General features: G+C 44.6%; 1 protein-coding gene across 2 annotated transcripts in view; it reads left to right on the top strand.

Moving 5' to 3' along the window:
* Positions 1 to 17,490, top strand: part of LOC311024244 (low-density lipoprotein receptor class A domain-containing protein 4-like) — a 117,716-nt gene that overhangs the window by 68,519 nt on the left and 31,707 nt on the right. Inside the window, exon 1 of one of the 2 annotated variants that reach the window (XM_084026565.1) lies at positions 8,819 to 9,240. The exons of the other annotated variant lie outside the window; for it this stretch is intronic. Within the exon in view, the coding sequence (XP_083882691.1) occupies positions 9,147 to 9,240 (94 nt within the window). The 5' untranslated portion in view covers positions 8,819 to 9,146. Of the gene's footprint in view, positions 1 to 8,818; positions 9,241 to 17,490 lie in introns of those variants that run through there. 2 annotated transcript variants of the gene reach the window in all.

Here is a 17,490-nt window from a genome sequence, read left to right as displayed (position 1 = left end):
CAGCTGACTGGATGCAGTGTTAACGTTGTTGTGTTAGCCTTGCCTTTGGTTTTAGCACCTCAGCAGCGAACGCTGCAGTTACAAGCTGTTGTGGTGGGATCTGTTGACTCCCTATAGTCCCTGCTTACTACTGCTGTAAAAGGAAGTTGGGGGGGGGGGGGGGGGGGGGGCTCTGCTAGCAATGCAAGCTGTGACAGGGACATTCGCTGGCCTGGTGCAAGCTGTTAACTCCCTGGTCCTGCTACAGAGCAATAGCATGGCAGCGAGGCAGACTGTAGGGAACGCTGGCTGGGCTGGTACAAGCTGTTACGGGCCGTGCTGTTTACGAGCTGCATGGTGGGAGTGAGTCAACCTGGGAGCTAACAAAGCTATGTGGTGGTACAATAACATAACATAAATGTATGCAACAACAACGGGAAAAAAATCCAACCAGTGCAGGCAGAGGTCCAATGGAAACAGCTGTGTGAGTGTAGGCAGCATTAGCTCGCCGGTCGTGCTAACCTGCGTGTCGCTAAGTTCTGCCAGGGTGGTAGCAGGTCTGGGGTGCTGCAACATGTTCCCACTACCATCCATCTGTCGGCGCTCGCTCCAAACACAGCATCTCTCACCTAATGTAATGTTTTCATTATATCCCTCAATATGGGCGCTATAGCATTTTGCGTTCGTGGCTAGGCAGACAGAGAGTGTTTGGATCGCTGCAACTTATTCATATGAGCGTCCATCTGTTCCAAACCTGCTGCCCTCAGTCGGCAGCTTATGCTGTGACACCGTCAGATGTATGTAAGAGATGATATACGAAACAGATTACACCTCAGCCGAGACGCCTGCCAACGTGGTTGTTCTGAAGAAACCCCCAGCACATAGATGAAACGTAGTAATTATTCAACACATTATAAATTCCCTTAACAATTGTTGAGGAATTTGGCTACATTCTATTCTACCGAACACAAATATGAGGCAGAAACGGGATCAATGACCCTTATTAGTCAACACAATAGAAGTTAAATTAGTCTTCATAACGCATCCAAACAAGTTTGGATCAGGCAGCGTTTCAACACATTTAATGGTAAGAAATCTAATGGCAGGGCACAGCTAATTATTTTGTTTTTGGGTGTAATTGCAGTGTTTGGTTTGATGAAAAACAAACGCCAACGTATCGCCCACAAGAAGTTGAAAATAATGATCTCTTTTTAATTCGAGAAAGGTGAAAAGTAATAGGGAAACTGGACATCGTAACTGTAGTGTGAATGTGTGCAGGTAATGGGTGAGAGAGGGTATGGGAGGGGGGAGGATGACAGACGGTGGCTGAGAAACATGTAGACGGACAACTAAATATGAATATGACTATTGGTTCTGTGAGAAGAACACAGTGTGACAGTCGGCTGACACAGTTTCAGTTCCTTTACTTTCGTCTCTCCGATCACTCCATGCGTTTTGATTTGATTTGATCGTGATTTGATGAGATGAGCTCACAACCTTCTCTAGCAGAGCTGAAGTAGACTGATGGATGGATCATGATATTATTGGTTGAAATTGGTTGGTACTAGCTGATGTAAGCATGTACCATATTTTGAGCAGCATACCAAAGTGAGCAGGGTTCATCTTTTGGACATCATATGCAATGCAAATTTTTATGGCATTTCACGTAATAGCTATTTCAGTCCGGATCACAGTGAATCAACTGACATTGCCGTCCCTATTTGAATCATGAAAACATAAAGGTGCATCTGTTATTATTATTATTATGAACGTATTCCATCACTGCTAGCAGCCCGTTAACTCTGACTTTTAAACAGCACCGAAGGGGATGTACAGACTTCCTTTTACTTCCTCCGTCTTCTCCTCGCATCTTTGTTTTAGATGCAGATCGAACTCAACACTTGTGTTGCGAGGCCGTGGTTTACACAACGTGTAGAGATCACTGTCTGAGAGCAGCAAACCGGGGGGGATAAGAGAGTGGCTGTGAGATGCCTGCAGTGAGAATAGCCGTCACGTTGAGTAAAAGCCAACGCACGTACCGTCGTTATAACAATGTGTCTGTACGTCTTAAAAAGAAAACAGATGTGGAAAAGGGCAAAGCTTTGAAACACTGCGGTCCAGTGCTGAATATTTACTTTTCAAGCAGGTTGACTGTCTGTGCATTTACATATTAACATGTATATATATGTTAATATCAGATTAGCATACGACCCAAACACGTGTTCTTTCTTCTTGTTAGGTGCGTTTGGAGATCAGGAGAAAGTCATGTATGCTTATATATTCTGGTCCATATGTATGCATCTTTTGATTTAATGTTTGAGCAATAGATGTGTTTCTGTATGTGTGTGTGTGTGTGTGTGTGTGTGTGCGTGTGTGGACTCTTAGCAGCAGGAGGCTGTAACCTGCACCATCCACCCTCTGTAATCACTGCTGTTTATGACTGCATAAAACAACACACACACGTCACACACACACACACACACATTCTCCCGTGCTCTCCCTCCTTCTATCGCCTCTCTTTGCTCACACACACACACACACACACACACACACACACACACACACACACACACACACACACACACACACACACATATACATTATAGCTGGTGTCTCTTCTGGCTGCGTGATTATTGCCGTCTGGTTCTGGGCGCCTATCACTCTTGTGACAAAAGTAGCTGGTGGACACACACACACACACACACACACACACACACACACACACACACACACACACACACACACGTACATTGCTCAGTCACTTTTCACTTTTCTTTCCCCTCTCTCAGCTGTGCTCTGTCCTTCCTCTGGCGGCGGTAGAGCGGCGGCGTTGCGTTGATGCTCACCCCGCCGAGCCGTGTGCCAGTTCAGGAGATTGGCATTAAAGCCAGACATGAGCTCATCGGCCCAGCTGGGCAGACAGCCCATTACAATGCTCAGCAGGGCCCTACCGCAGGGGTGAAAAGAGCTCAATACCTGCTGATTATCTACTCTTTCTCTCTGTCTGTGTCTCTGGGTCCCTCTCTCTCTCTCTCTCTCTCTCTCTCTCTCTCTCTCTCTCTCTCTCTCTCTCTCTCTCTCTCTCTCTCTCCCTCCCTGACTCACTGGCTTTTCCTTTACCTCTATTTCCTCCTCTCTTCTCTCCTTTTCTTCTCCTCTGTCTCCTCTTCTCTCCTTCCCCCCCCTTCTTCTTATTTCCTCCTTTTCTTCTCTCTTCTCCTTCTCTTCACTTATTCATTCACTCAGTCAAACATCCTCTACGTCAGGCTCCGTCTATCTCTTTCTTGATCTGTCTTATTCAATCTGGCTTTCTCTCATTCAAACCCAAACTTTGACACACACACACACACGCCGTCTATCTGTCATCTTCCTTCCTTCCTCTTTCTCTTTTTCTTTCCGTCTCTTACGCGCATAACTTTCGGGCGAGCGCTGTGGTGTCATTGCAGTGGTGCCTGCGGCAGTGAGAGAGGTAGGGAGGGGTGGGTTTTTTTTTTTTTTTAAATGACAGGGCTGGAAGTGAGGTGTGTGTGTGTGTATAGAAATGACAGGGGTGGGAAACCAGACAGCTGGTGCACCTGTGCGGACAGGATATGACACAGCGCTGCGGCCAGACAAGGGCAGGAAGCAGCAAATGTGATGTGGTGTGCCAGACGTTTCTTTTTTATTATTATTATTGAATGTAACTCTGCTCTGCAATCTGACTGTCTGGAGTGGCCTTTTTGTTAGTTAGTGCTCCGCCGAAGACGTGGAGCTACAGTCGATGCCTAAGCAAACACACTCTTTCACTGCCCCCCCTCCCTCTCTCCCTCTCTCTCTCTCTCTCTCTCTCTCTAGCTTCGTCAGCTGGTGAGATGCATTGCGGTTAATTCATGAATCCCATTCAGCCTTGGTATTAGGGCTGAGTCATATCTGTCTTTTGTTCTGACATTTGGAATGGCATTCAGTAATACTGACTCCACACAGAAGTCACGGGGTGTTTCTTCGAGTTATTAGTCCCACTGAAAATGTTATGTCAGAGTCAAAATGGATCACCGTCATGCGCAAGTACTTTCATCACAAAAGTCCCATGATAGAGGCTGCAGCCACCGGAGGATTTTTTTTTTTTGTTTATTTGGTAAACAGGCATTGGAGATGAAGGACAGAAACTGTTTTTCTGAAGTTTATACATTGGCTTTTAGTGTTTGTGTAGATTTAAAGTGTTGCATTCTTGTTGTACTCAATGAAGATGAGTATCAGTCATGATGCACATTATTTTAACACATTATTAGTATCATTTGTGATATTTCTGTAAAACGGGAGGGTACTGACCTATATAGGAAGGAAACAGATACATTTACTTCACTTTGCTCTGAAACTCCACTTTCTGAAAATGTAGTAGTATTCACCAAATATGCCAAAACCAAGCAGACTATGAGACATGGCCAGACAAATTGGAACACATAATGGTGAGGAATGGGTAATACATTGTCCCCTTTAAATAAATCATGTTGTGGTTTGAAGGCATTGCTTTGCACCTACATGGGATGTGTGTTTAACTACACCACTTGTTTAATTTGCTGATGTGGGGTGAAAAGGCTTGAGGTGCAGGCTAGGCAAGTTCTTACAAGCGAGTACCTTTTTTCCCTCCCAGGTGGTCTCAGTCTGGCTGTGTGGACTGCACCAGACCACGATCTTTCACAGCAGCCCAAACAAACCAATGCGCAATTTTCAGAAGAAGATGAACATTCGGGCTCCCTCATGTGGCTTAAAAGTGTACTGCAGATGTCAAATTTAAATAAAAGACTATGGAAGAATTTCTGCAAATGCATTTGCCAACCAAATAAACTCTCCTTCCACTCACCTGACTGTCTTTGGGAATTAATAAAATATGATTGTATGCTGTCGCATTAAGATTTCTTGCGCTGGATTTAATGTCCTCTCAGTAAAGGAAAACTGCCGAATTTAGCATTCATGCTTTCCTTCTCAAACTGTACACTCTCAGTATGGATTTAAAATACTCTCTGTCTCTGTGTAAGAACAGAGCACATCTCTATATAAGCTGTAGGAGGTGACTCTCGTTTTCCTCGTCTGTGTTCCCTGGTGGTTCCTGATGAAGACGAGTCGTAATTGATTCAAAGCTTCAACCTGTGCCCGGGAGACGGCTTTGGTTTCACAAGTAATAGAGTGACTGTGAAGAGATGCGAGGAGAACTGATGCAGACACCAGAGAAGTGGAACCGTTTTTCCAGTCCATGTCTGGGATGATACATCAAACAGAGCTTTTTCCAGGCTGAGCCACAAGATGGCGCTATAAAGTAGAGTGTCGGCAGCACCACAAAAAGTTCAGATGGAGAAGCTGCTCTGGAGATGAGGGTTTTTTTTTTAGAGGGGAGGGGCGGGGGGATGTCGTCCATTGAGGCCTTTACTGTGCTGCAGCCTGACCATGCATCACTGATGCATTCATGGTCTCACAACAAACATCTCAACTGAACTGTCAAGCATGGTTTCAAGGCTCTCTTAACGTTCCAGTCATCTATGCACATGGTGAGAACGCCGGTAGGACACCTCCTAATAGAAGTCCCCTTCAGATACCCGATACTTTACAAATGCGTAGTGGTAATATCACGAGTCGTGTTGGTTGTGTGCAGACACATGGTGGTGGTGTTTCCTTTCCTGCCTGCATTTAATATGACAAAAAAAAAAAACTATTTTTAGATCTTTTAGGCCTAACATGGCGATGTCATGCTTTGATTCAAACGGTCGCAAACAACACACGGCACAAAGTCCTGAATAAGCGTGAAACAAGTGTGTGAGCAGGAAAGCCCCATGCAAAGCTCCTAAAATAGACTCGATAAACCTATCAACCTAAAGTTAGTATTCCTCAAATACAAGATGAGACAGACGTTTCCCGAGAGAGGCTGTGTGTGTGTGTGTGTGTGTGTGTGTGTGTGTGTGTGTGCAGACTGCAGTCAGGGGGGGGATGGTAGAGGGAGCTGGTAGACTAGAGTGCATTTGGTATTCAGCCGTGCCTAGTATTTATCTGTCTGCTGGCTGTCTAGTCTGGTCTGGCCTGTTAGTGGTGTCACCCTGTGTGCTCCCCGGGGGACTAAATTGACGCTCCAGACAGACTGTGTGTGTCTGAGTGTGTGTGAGTGTTGTTTGGTGGTGGCGGGGTGTTTGCGAGTGGCTAGAGGTGGGCTGCAAGAGGGAGAATCGATGTGTGCGTCTGAGTCTGTATATATATGAAGGCTTGTCTGGGCTGTGCGTGCATGTCTGGAGTGTGTTTAATACGTGTGTGTGTGTGTGTGGACATGAGAATGACCTCACATCAAGGCAGGAAAAAAAGCATCTCCTCTGTGTCTCGATTGATATTGCTGCTTTAGCTGACGAGACAGCGGCGGCTCAATTTGTTGCTTCAATAAAATTATGACAGCTGCCAGGCGTTTTGTAAATTGCATCAGGGTCACGCGCCCCGTTTTTTTTTTCTTCCCGCCCCTTCCGAAAGTGTCAGTTCGCTCGTAGAGGAGTGTGGAAGCTTGGCCAGCAATGCGGCATTTAATTCACAACATCTGTTAGAGAGCTTTGCCTTTCCCATTGACTTATTTTCCTTCACAGAAATCCATTTTATAACCCCCTCCCCCCCCCATTCAGATCAGACATTGCCAAAACTGTTTTCAGTCAAAGCCTGTACGTGATGAGATACTGAGCATTTCTTTTACTTTAAGGATTTATTGGCAGAATTGGCATGCAAGAGCTAGCAGGCCTCTGATCTGAACAGTCACTTTGTGTTATTCCTTTGCAAAGGTGAATACAAAAAAAATCAAACTGTACCTGCTCTGTCGGAGGGTCACCTTAAAGCCTCGTCAACACGTACTAAAACACTAGCACTAACACGCACGTAAACTTTTTTTCAGCGGATTTCCTACGATTTGTAGTACATAATCCAGGCCTATAGGTGGTGCTGTTTCTGCTACAACAATACGCCAAAAACAGTGAAAAAGAGACGGAGCATGCGCATAAAGCTTGCGCGCTGTATTCAAGCTGTCCGTAATCCTTTTTAGCTAGTGGCAGAGGAGCAGAATATTTTGCCCTAGTAACCCAAATAGGCTCAATATCTGCTGCAGCACGATCCCAAGCATGTAGGCCGCCATTGTTGTTGTTGTTATTATGAGACCTCACGAGGATAAGAAGTCAAAGGCTAGAGGGTCGAAGGGTGGGGCGATGACATCATCGTATGCGTATTTGAAACGCAAGGGCAACGTTTTTTTTACTTTTTCACCCTGGGACCTGGTTTTAAAAAAGTGCGTTTACAGGCAGCAAAAACTCCAGATCCATGTGGACGGTCCGCCTAAGCGTGCAAGAAAAAGTTTCCGTGTGGACACGGCCTGCAGCTCTTCACTGATCACAGTTTGGGTACCTGCTGGTCAAGAGTGGCATTCAGGGCCTCTCTGATTCGTACAGCCTAGTTTATTTATAGCCTTCCGACAGTCCTGCACTATAGTGAGTGTGTGTGTGTACGTTGGGTGAGAGGGTTGCACTGGTCCACTGTGCGATGTGGTGGTGGGGTGTGGGGGTGGGGGGGGGGGGGGTTCTCTGCTGCACATGTGCCCCTGAACCACAAGACTGGCGCGGGGGGTCACCTCAAGGTTAGCCCCTTCAAAGAGCCGTCTCCATTGGCTGCGTCCCACCGTAACAAGGGAGTGAAACTAGAAACGCTCTCCCCACCCTCCCCAAATAACACACCAGACCGACCAGTCCCGGCCCTGCCTCCCCTCCCTCCTCTCCCTCCCTCTGCTCCGCTCTCCCACAGCCATTGTCAACCACGACCCGGCCGTCTGCTAGCTTTCTGAGTCAGGTCAGCCGGCAAAGGGGGGGGGGGGGGGGGGGGGCAGACACACGCACACACAAACATATAACCCCTGCCCCATCCCTACTATGTTGCTGCCTTCATGTCCTCCTGGTACAGCTCAATATCCTAGTGGGGAATATGTGTGTCAATGCACAGTCGGGTCTTTTTCATGACAAATTATGTTGTATAAACAGGAGTTGAATGTTTGGTGAACAAATAAAATCATTTATTTTGCAGGGCAACCGTACAAATTATATATAGTGGATAGCTGGTGACTTTAAACCATGGTGTTGTTAGAATTCATTTCAGTATTTTGGGGTGCTTACAGCAAATACTTCAGACTTAATTATAAAGATAGTTGTCTGCTAAACAGGTGCGGCACTCTCAGCAGTATAAATTGTAATATTTATGAATTGTCAGGCAGCACGGTGGTCAATTAATGCATTCTGCAGCTAATATATGCAAGAGCCTTCATGAATATTAACTAGGCCCTAGTGACACCAGACAGCACCACACCAAGCAAAACTGAAAACAGGGCCCTCTGCATAAACAAAAGTATTTTTTAATGCAATTAAAGACAGTAACTTGCCGAGACCTCAAACATGTTTTCTGACTTTGTCTCTCAAGCCACTATCAAGAAAAAAAGAAGGCAAAAAGGACAGAATTGTTTATTTGACCAGTTTTTGTTGTGAACAAAAAAGTTAAGTATTAAGTATTTCAAACACAAAATAAAATGAGGTAATTTTGTCAGATAATGTGCTTCTCTGAGAGTCTAAATACGCCGTCATAGTTAATCCAGCCGTTTCCTGTTCCTGTGTATTTTAAAGGGAGATCTGAGAGTATGTGGCGTTGTATTATATATTTTTTGGGGCTGGTTGAAGTTAGAATCGTGGTATTTCTGTCCGCTCCTGAAGGCAGCACGTCTCTTTCCAGCGCTGTCTGGCCCTCCTCTGGAGCCCTCTGATTGGCCGGAGTGGCCGTCTGTCAGTTAGTGGGCGAGGCGTCAGCCCGCTGTGTGTGCTCCGCTCCAGTAGAGGAAGGACAGCTGCTCTCAGCGGCGGAGGAAGCAACGGAAAAAACTATACAATGCGTTAGCTACGGGCAATGGCTCGTCCCCGAAGCTCCTTCTGATTCAGTCGCCGAGCCACCCCGAGACAAACATGGCGTGAGAAAAACCCGTGGAGAATAAGTGCGAAACTGTCGGGAGTTTACTCGTAGCGGCGGACTCTGCTGCCGCTGCCTGGAAGTTTTTTTTGTTGTTTTCCAGTCGTGGGGCCCCGACGGTGGCGGCGGCGGCGGCTCCTCTCACCCCGGAGCGGTGTCCCGGTCTGCCCAGCCCCATGCAAAACCTAACGGCCCCTGGCGGCCCCGGCAACTCCAATGTCACCTGCTCCTGCAACTGCACCGCTTCCCAGCCACAGGGAATGGAGATATGTGAGTAACGTCGGTGGCGTCTCTCCCCACCGTAAAAAAAAAAAAAAAAAAAAAAAAAACCTAACCGAGAGACTTTAGTGCCTAATCCGTTTTATGTGCGCTCTCCAGGGGTAGCGACAGAAGGACAACAAATCAGACTAAGTGTTCACCCAAGACGGTCAACCAGTCTACTCGCTGTTGGCCGATAATCTTTGTTGTATGTCACTTTTATAGTATGTTTGCTGTGAACTTTATAGTTATCAGAGTAACGGCTATTTTTTTTTCTTAATTTGGCTTAAAGTCTATGCCACACAATTATGAGTCTGATGGCGGTTATCAAACTTTTGTATAACGTCACGTAGACCTGCTGTAGGAGTCCACTGTTAGCTTACCGTGAAAAATGTTATATTCGTGTAGCGTTAGCATTGTACACAGTTACAGTTTAGCACTTGAACTGTAATACATGGCGGTCCCTCTTGACAAGAACGCTTCTATTGTAAGTTTTCCCTTTTTCTGCTTTCACTCAAAGTTTCCTGGTGTACTCCCCCCCCCCCCCCCCCCCACGTCTCCTGCCCTTTAGGGGTTTGGTTTTTATATGAATACTTGGAGCCTTATAGGCCTGCTGGGCTGTGCATATGCTCCGAGGGATCACCACAGAGGGTTAAATAGTTTGCCTGTCAGCATAGACAGGAAACGCTGGAATGGTATGTTATGTCTGTCTGCCTTGTGAGCAGCCCAGAGAGAAACTATCATTATCAGCTCTGCCCCAACACCGCTGCCTGCTAGATCCACTGCAGATGTTTCCCCTCTTTATGACTGAGGCAGAGACAGACGCATCAGAGGAGCAGCAGCCACATGCAGGCGTGCAGACAGACAGGTAGAAATGCAGGGGATGGCCAGACGACGTGTAGATGCATCCGGTGTGACAGATCTGCAGACAGACAGACGAAAGACAAATAAACAGGAGATGGGCACATAGCAGACACGCAGACAGGCGGGTGGATTCATAGCCAGGCAGCCAGACATGTACGGACAGAGATATAAACAGAGATGCGGACAGACACATCCGGAGCTAGACAGGCAGACGTATTGACAGACAGGCAGACAAGCTACAGACGGACGGACAGAGTTACACTGATGTGTAATTTCCATTGGGGCCGAGGCCAGGCCTTGGCAAAGTGAGGTGAAGGCAGGATATTAGATGTAGATTTGGCAGCAGAGTGTGGTTGCACTGACGCCACATTGTAACCAAGAAGTGTGTGTGTCTGTGTGTGTGTGTCTGTCTGTGTCTGGCAGACGGACTGGTGCTCTACCAGTCGTTTTCTGTGGCATCATCGCATTGCCAGCCAGGAAAAACACATAGTCAGGCATGAAGCGGTGCTTCCTCAGACACACTGATACAGCAGAGAGAGCCTAATTAGATAATCCAATAGAACTGCATGAGACTTCAGACAAGCAGGGCTGGAAAGAAGAAAAAAACTGATTGATACTTGCAGCGGAGTTTAACCGCAAAATAAACTGCGTGGTGTGTTCAAGATTATGCATGCTTCTGTGTTTGGCACAGAAAAAATGCCGGCCTGGTATTTTCCCTGTATTTCTCGTCATCTGAACGTCTCACTAGTTGGAGGGAGCTCAATTCACAAGTTGTTTCAAATAGCTGTGTCCTACTGTAGTGGCCGTCTGGTTTGAAAAGAGCTCTTGTTTGTTGGCAGTGTTGTCATGCAGACTCGGCAAGGCTGAATAATGTAGCTCATGCTTTGATGATTTCTGTGGCCGAAGAAAAGAGCTACAGTCTGCCTTTTTTTTCTCCTTCTTCTACTTTCATGCGGAGCGGGCGGTCTCACTGGTGTGTTTCCTCTTCATTCAGACGAGGAGGGAGATTGAAAGGGACTACGAACATAGAGGGATCACAGTGCAGACAGTGTGCCACGGCCAGGATCCTCTGCCTACACACTGGGATTCACATGTAGAATTAGAAAGGCAGAGACCTTTAACAATATTCATCTCTGTATTAGCTGCTGTGCTCGGATTCATTGTCGTTATCTGCTATCGTGGTATTATAAGGGTAACATATAAAGTCCTGGGGTCAAACAGCGTCATAAAGACTTGCATTTGTGAATATTCTTTAGCTTAAACCTACTGTTAAGTGAGAGAAAATTCCTTAAACGTTAAACCCACAGTGATGGTTGAATGCAAATCCCCTGCAGGGTGACACTATAGGCATGTCCTCCACAGAAAACTTCAACTCTGGCTAATTTGTAGTCCTGTTTAGTTATTCTGTGATCAGATAGTTGATTTTTAATCATATATCTAAATAATGATTTGAATCACATTTTCTATATGGTTGCTTGTGTTCAGACAGGCAGTTGATACCAATACCCAAATCGATACGATGGTAAGATACAGTCATATACTTCAACATTTACTATTCCCATTTGCATACTGTTTTTGCAAATCTATCATTTATCGCTTATGATCCACCTCACTTTTCTCACCTAAAACTTGATTTTTACAAGATAACATTCAAACACATGATAACGTTTTAATTCAGCTTCGCCCGATACTCATTTTTACTGAGTAGAGCTTGATCACATTTGTGTAATTCAGTGCAACCTATGTAACAATAGCTGTTAGCCCCATTATTTTAGCTTCTAGATCTCAATTCCAACATGTTTTATTGTTCACCCGTCGCATTATCGGGAACATTTTCCATCGTCTCCGTGGTGACGTTGGTCTCGAGCCCCTGACACCTGCGGTACCTGCAGTATTTTAGCATCATCTTGGTACCAAAGTATCAGTTCTTGTTACATTCCTAGTATCAAAACATTTCTATTTCGCACAGCAAAACATCCGGAATATGTCCTGTGCACGAGAATCGACACGTTTCAAGTCCGACCCAGCCGCAGCTATCGAGAAAACGTTTTTAAAGAATGCAGTAAGAAGCCCCTGTGTGGAATAATCTCAGAATATCTTGTTCCTGGTTCTTTTTGATGCACACATAGCGGTATAGCAGTATACATGCACTTGCCTCCTGGGAAAGGCCCGGGTGCATGTGTCAGGGACTTGAGTGGCTGTCTGCGTCTCTGTGTATGTAACAGTTAGCCTGCAGCAGGGGCCAGCCAGCCAGACGGATGTAAACGGCCTGATCTGTAATCCTGTGTATGAGTGGTGTTATTGTGTAGGTGGCAGCCGGGTCATCTGTCAACTACCTCAGGCCAAACACGCACACGGCTACTTGTTGACTCTCCCTCAGACGCATACACACAAAAAAATGTACACATAGGCGCATGCACACACGTTTACACCTTACATATATATATACACAGACGCGCGCAGACAGGCACACTCAGGCTCAGCTAATATTTACCCTGCAGTCTCCCGCCAGACAGCCAATCCAATCTCTCACTAAGCTCTTTGTTGTTTGTTTGGGGTTTGTGTTTTTACCTTTTTTTTGTGTTTGCTTTGTTTGTGGATGTTGTGTTCATTTGGAATTAGTTCGTTTTTTATGTAGTTTTATTATTAATGAATTTCAATAATGAGGCCTGGAAGAAGAAAAAAAAAAGAGACTTCAAACTCTGAGTCTGAATAGAAATGTTGAGACCTTGGGGAAGGGGAGTGGCAAAGACAACCAAACAGTACCATTTAAAGAAAATACTTTTTTCTCCTCCCTTGCAGACAGATTTTTTTTTTTTTTTTTTTTTGTTCTTTCGCGATCACTGCTCCTGTAATTAATTTCACTGGGATTTTCTCCACTTGGTTAGTGTCTCTCAGTGGAGCTTTATGTAGTCTGCCACCTCTCCTGAGCTGAGGGGTTCTAGCATTGAACAGCGCTGCTTGGGGGTTGAGAAAGAGCTCCTTGTTTTACGATAGCCAGAGAGCAGACCCTGTTTTTACACCATGAGGTTGACCTGCAGACGCACTCTGCTGGCCAAGGTAACTTTAGCAGGAAGAGAGGGAGACAGGGAGACAGGGAGAGAGAGAACTAGAAGTCAGGATGGTGAAATATTTTTCTTCACTATCCATTTAGTCTACAGCTTTGGGTGTTCAAACCCCGTGGAATTCAATATTCTCTTTGTATTGTATCTTAAGCTTAAAGGGTATTTTATTTAGGGCTGTCCTCACCTAAAGAAACTCTTAAGTTCTTTTGTCGACTAATCGATTAGTTGATTCAATTGACAGATATGTTAAACGGAGTTTCTCCATAAAGAATTACCCAAACGCACCACATATTTAATTGTTTTTCCATAAATGTGTTTTATGTGTGAATTTCTTGGAAATAAGTATCAGCTTAAAAAACCCCAATTAAAAACAACTTGTCTACTAAACATTTGACTAATCACACATTTTATATAATGTATCTGCCATGATCTTTATCTATTTGAAGCTATATGAAGTCAACAGTGAGGGAGTTTTTTTTCAAATGTCACACCGACGGATGAAACCCTACAAATAATGAATTTATTAATGGATTAAAAAAAAATTAACCTAAAGATGATATTGAAGTGATATTCAGAGCATTAATATTGCAGCAAAAATATTTTTCACGTAAAGAACGAAAGAACTTTGTGCTCTTCACCAGACAAAGTTCAGTGGATTTGAACAAAGTGTGGCTTTAATTTAAGCACTTTTAAATCAAATTCTGCCATGATTCTGGTGGTGTCGTCCACCGTTTTATAAGAAGATGATAATGCATCAATTTCCTTCCATTGACTGATTCTGTTCTTCAATTATTTAAGGAGAACAAACTCATTTCACTGAGTTTTGGACCAATGGAGCAATGCTTTTGCGAGTGGTTCCCTGTTTTGTTTATCTGCGGACATCATGTTGTATTTTGTTTGCATTCATCATGTTTGTTGGGCTTGTAGGTTACTCACTGTGCGTTCTTGTGCCTTACACTGAATGTAAACGTGACAATTGTTTGTTTACATGAAAACACTACAGGGCACCTTTTTAAAATGAATATTTGTTGCACTGTGGATAGAAGCTGTGGTTGATGTGTGACTCCCCTTGTTTGTTAGGGCTGAATGTGTCTTGTGTGTCTGTGATACTAGCCTCACACCAGTGTCCAGGATGTTGAGCTATAACTATAACTATATGAATGGTGGGCAGCTTGCCCACCATTCACTGCTTTTCCCCTAAATATTCTTATCTGGCGGCTAAGCGACCCAATGTTTCTGGAATCAAACTGACAACCCTTGAAGCTACCGGCATTGTGGAAAATGTTGCCCGGAGCTGCCCGGCTCACTTCAGCCGACCAGGTCAAGTTCAGGCAGCAACTTCTAAAGTCCGAAGCAGTGAAAAGGTCAAGCCTTGTGGCCTTCCACTTGTCCTGGCAGCACCTTCACTGCTCTGTGCTCCAGCCCCAGCAGCATTCACAACCTAGTCACTGGCTGCTGGGGCTCCCTTTGTGTCTAGATTCTGCTCCCCCAACCCTCACACACACACACACACACACCAGACCTTCTCCCTTGGTTCCCAAAATGCCCTTGGGATCAGGGCAGATTTGTAGTCCTAGTGTGTTTGAAGACAGGCCATCCGTCAAGTGTGTGTGTGATGGTGGAGGTGGGGGGTGGTTAGTAGTCTGCTGTCTCGGTCAACATCTATTTACACACAGTTTGACTGTTTGAGATGCTAAAGAGTCCCAGTGAATGAATCAGCCCCGCTGTCTGCTGTGCGTCTCATGACTCCAGGTCTGTGGACATGGACGGGACATACAGTCAATCAAGGTGCTGTGCTCCAGACAACATGGACTACACAAGCACACTGTCTCTCTCTCTCTCTCTCTTTTTTTTTTGTTGCTGCAGATTTGTTTTTCCCAGCATTGAGACAAATCAATTGGCTGGCATGTTTATAACCCTTTGTGAGCCCGGTCTCACTGCATGTCTCGTCTCTTTCCTTACATGAAACAAAGCAGCGATTATTGCTTCGAAATTACAAATGCTGTTTCACATCGTATGCAACAAAACAGGGGCGGGGGGGGGGGGGATCAAGCAGAAATGCAGTGCCGCCCGCTGTTTGTCATATTTTGGGTAATCCGTTTGTTTATGTGCGCAGGAACACCCAGACAGTGGAATAATGACATGTCTCTTCAAGTGGTTTGCAGGATTTTATTTGGGTTTTGAAGAGGCTTACGTAGGGAAGTTTCCAAAGGGGTCTCGCTGGTGGGGGTGGGCGGTTAAGAGTGCTCTACAAGATCACTTCAGTGTGGGGACTTAAGTACCTAGGTTGCATTTAAAACTGCAAGAAAAGTACATGCCGCAAGAACCATTTTTATGCTATATATTGGATAAGGAATAACATACAGGATATAAGGAAATCTTTTGCATGACCCCTTACATTCAAGCTGGCTCTTGCACAGGCAGAAGAAAAGACTCTGACAGGTCATCTGACATTGCTTCTTGCCATTATATGAGTTGTTGTATGTATACGTAATGCTAACAAAGAAATGAGCTGCTTACCTTGGTATTATTTTTCACTATATAATTTAAGTTGTGAATGCATTCCATCACTGCTACCGGCTACCCTCTTCATTCTTAGGCTTGGAAGGTCATGGAAGTATTTTAAAGGGGACTACTACTGCATTATTTGAAAAAAAAGGATGTATAAAACCATTTGTGGTATCTAAAGCACTGAATTGGTGTGGGTTGGTGTCGAAAACGACACGTTTGGAAAAGAAAACAATCTGTGAAGAGTTAGAATGATGTGAGCTTACCAGACCTCAGTAGCTACTCCTTAACTCTGCGTGTGGCGAGAAGCTTGGGGCAACATTAGCCGCTACTAGCATAACACACCCAAAACTCCCATCAAGACTTGCATTGTGGGTAAGACAAGGAAGAAGAATGCGGGGAATGAAATATCAATGTCTGGTTCTGCCGCATCAATCAGAAAAGAAACAGCCTCTCGTTGGTCCGACATTGTCAGGAGTGCAATGTTAAACCATTGGTGTACTCTTTTAAAGATGTAGTACAGATTTTGAACCCTTTCTGACTTTATAATAATAATAATTTCTATTATTTCATCACTAAACCATGTTTGAAGTTTGTCAGAGAGGAAATTGACCAGATGTCATTATGATTTAAAATTATGTTTTTTGTTTGAAAATTGATGCATACAGTTTCTCATATTTATATATATTTTTTATTTTCAAATTGTCTTTAAAAGTGATTTCAGGAAGACACTGATCAAGTGTGAATGAGCTCCTCTCATGACCATAAGTAGTTCTCGTTGCTGTTTATAATTTGCCTGAATGCAACTGTAGTGATTGACAAGCGATTGCGTGTTGCCTAGCACCATGAAGAAGCCTCTCACTGGGAAAAAAAAAAAACCCAACACCACCTCAGTTGGACTGGAATCTGAGCTGCAAAAAAAGGGGAAGGCATCGTGGTGTGCCTCAGGTTATTAATAATCCGTAGTTGACTTATTTATTTTTTGTAGCAACAGAGAGGCAGTTACTGCAGAACACTTTGCTGGTTGGTGCCAATATATTAATCCATTATTTTTGCTGCAGTTTTCATGACATCATTTTTCAAACAATGGACCTAAATTTAAAATGAGTCTCATGAGCTCATGTTGTTTAAGTCACACACTGTCCTGTCCAGCTACTGCCAGCTGGGCCGCTGGCTGAAACCTAACAAGGCCTTGCTCTGGGTCTGACCTTATCACAGGAAATTACAAGGATTACAATAGAGGCATAGAAGGAGATAGAGATAGCTTTTGTGTTTTAAATTAAAAAACAACACAGCTCTGAATTCTTCTCCATCGTCACATAATATGCAGTTGAATTAGATGTGGCTCCCCTTCGGTCTAGGAAGTTAGAGTTGCACCGGTTCCCTCGACAAAAAGACAATTGGCTCCTACCATTGGATTTTGGATTATTGCAGAAAATGAGCTCCGTGGCACATTTTTATGATACTTTTTGTTCAACAACAAAGTCTTCACAAATGAACACCACTTTGATGATTTTTGAATCATTATAATCTCTTAAATTTGTGTTAACTACAGACCTAATTTCAGGCATCGAAACCAAAACTTTGAGAGACAGGAAGTGTAAAAATGTTTTTCCGGGGTTTTGGACTCATTCCTGCATCGCTCCATAGAACATTATGTAGTGATCTCTGTTTTATTTTTTACCTTTTTAACCCAGTTTAACCTCCCAGGCGGGAGTCAAGTACTAAAGGATGTGTGTGGGCGTCAGTAGGAGAAGCATCTGGTTGCCCAGATCCTCCCCCTCCTCCTCCTTCTCCTTCTCCTCCTCCCCTCTCCTCTACTCCC

This window comes from Eutrigla gurnardus (assembly GCF_963514095.1).
Source record: "Eutrigla gurnardus genome assembly, chromosome: 14".
Classification (NCBI taxonomy): Eukaryota; Metazoa; Chordata; class Actinopteri; order Perciformes; family Triglidae; genus Eutrigla; species Eutrigla gurnardus.
This window is presented reverse-complemented; position numbering and strand designations above follow the sequence as displayed.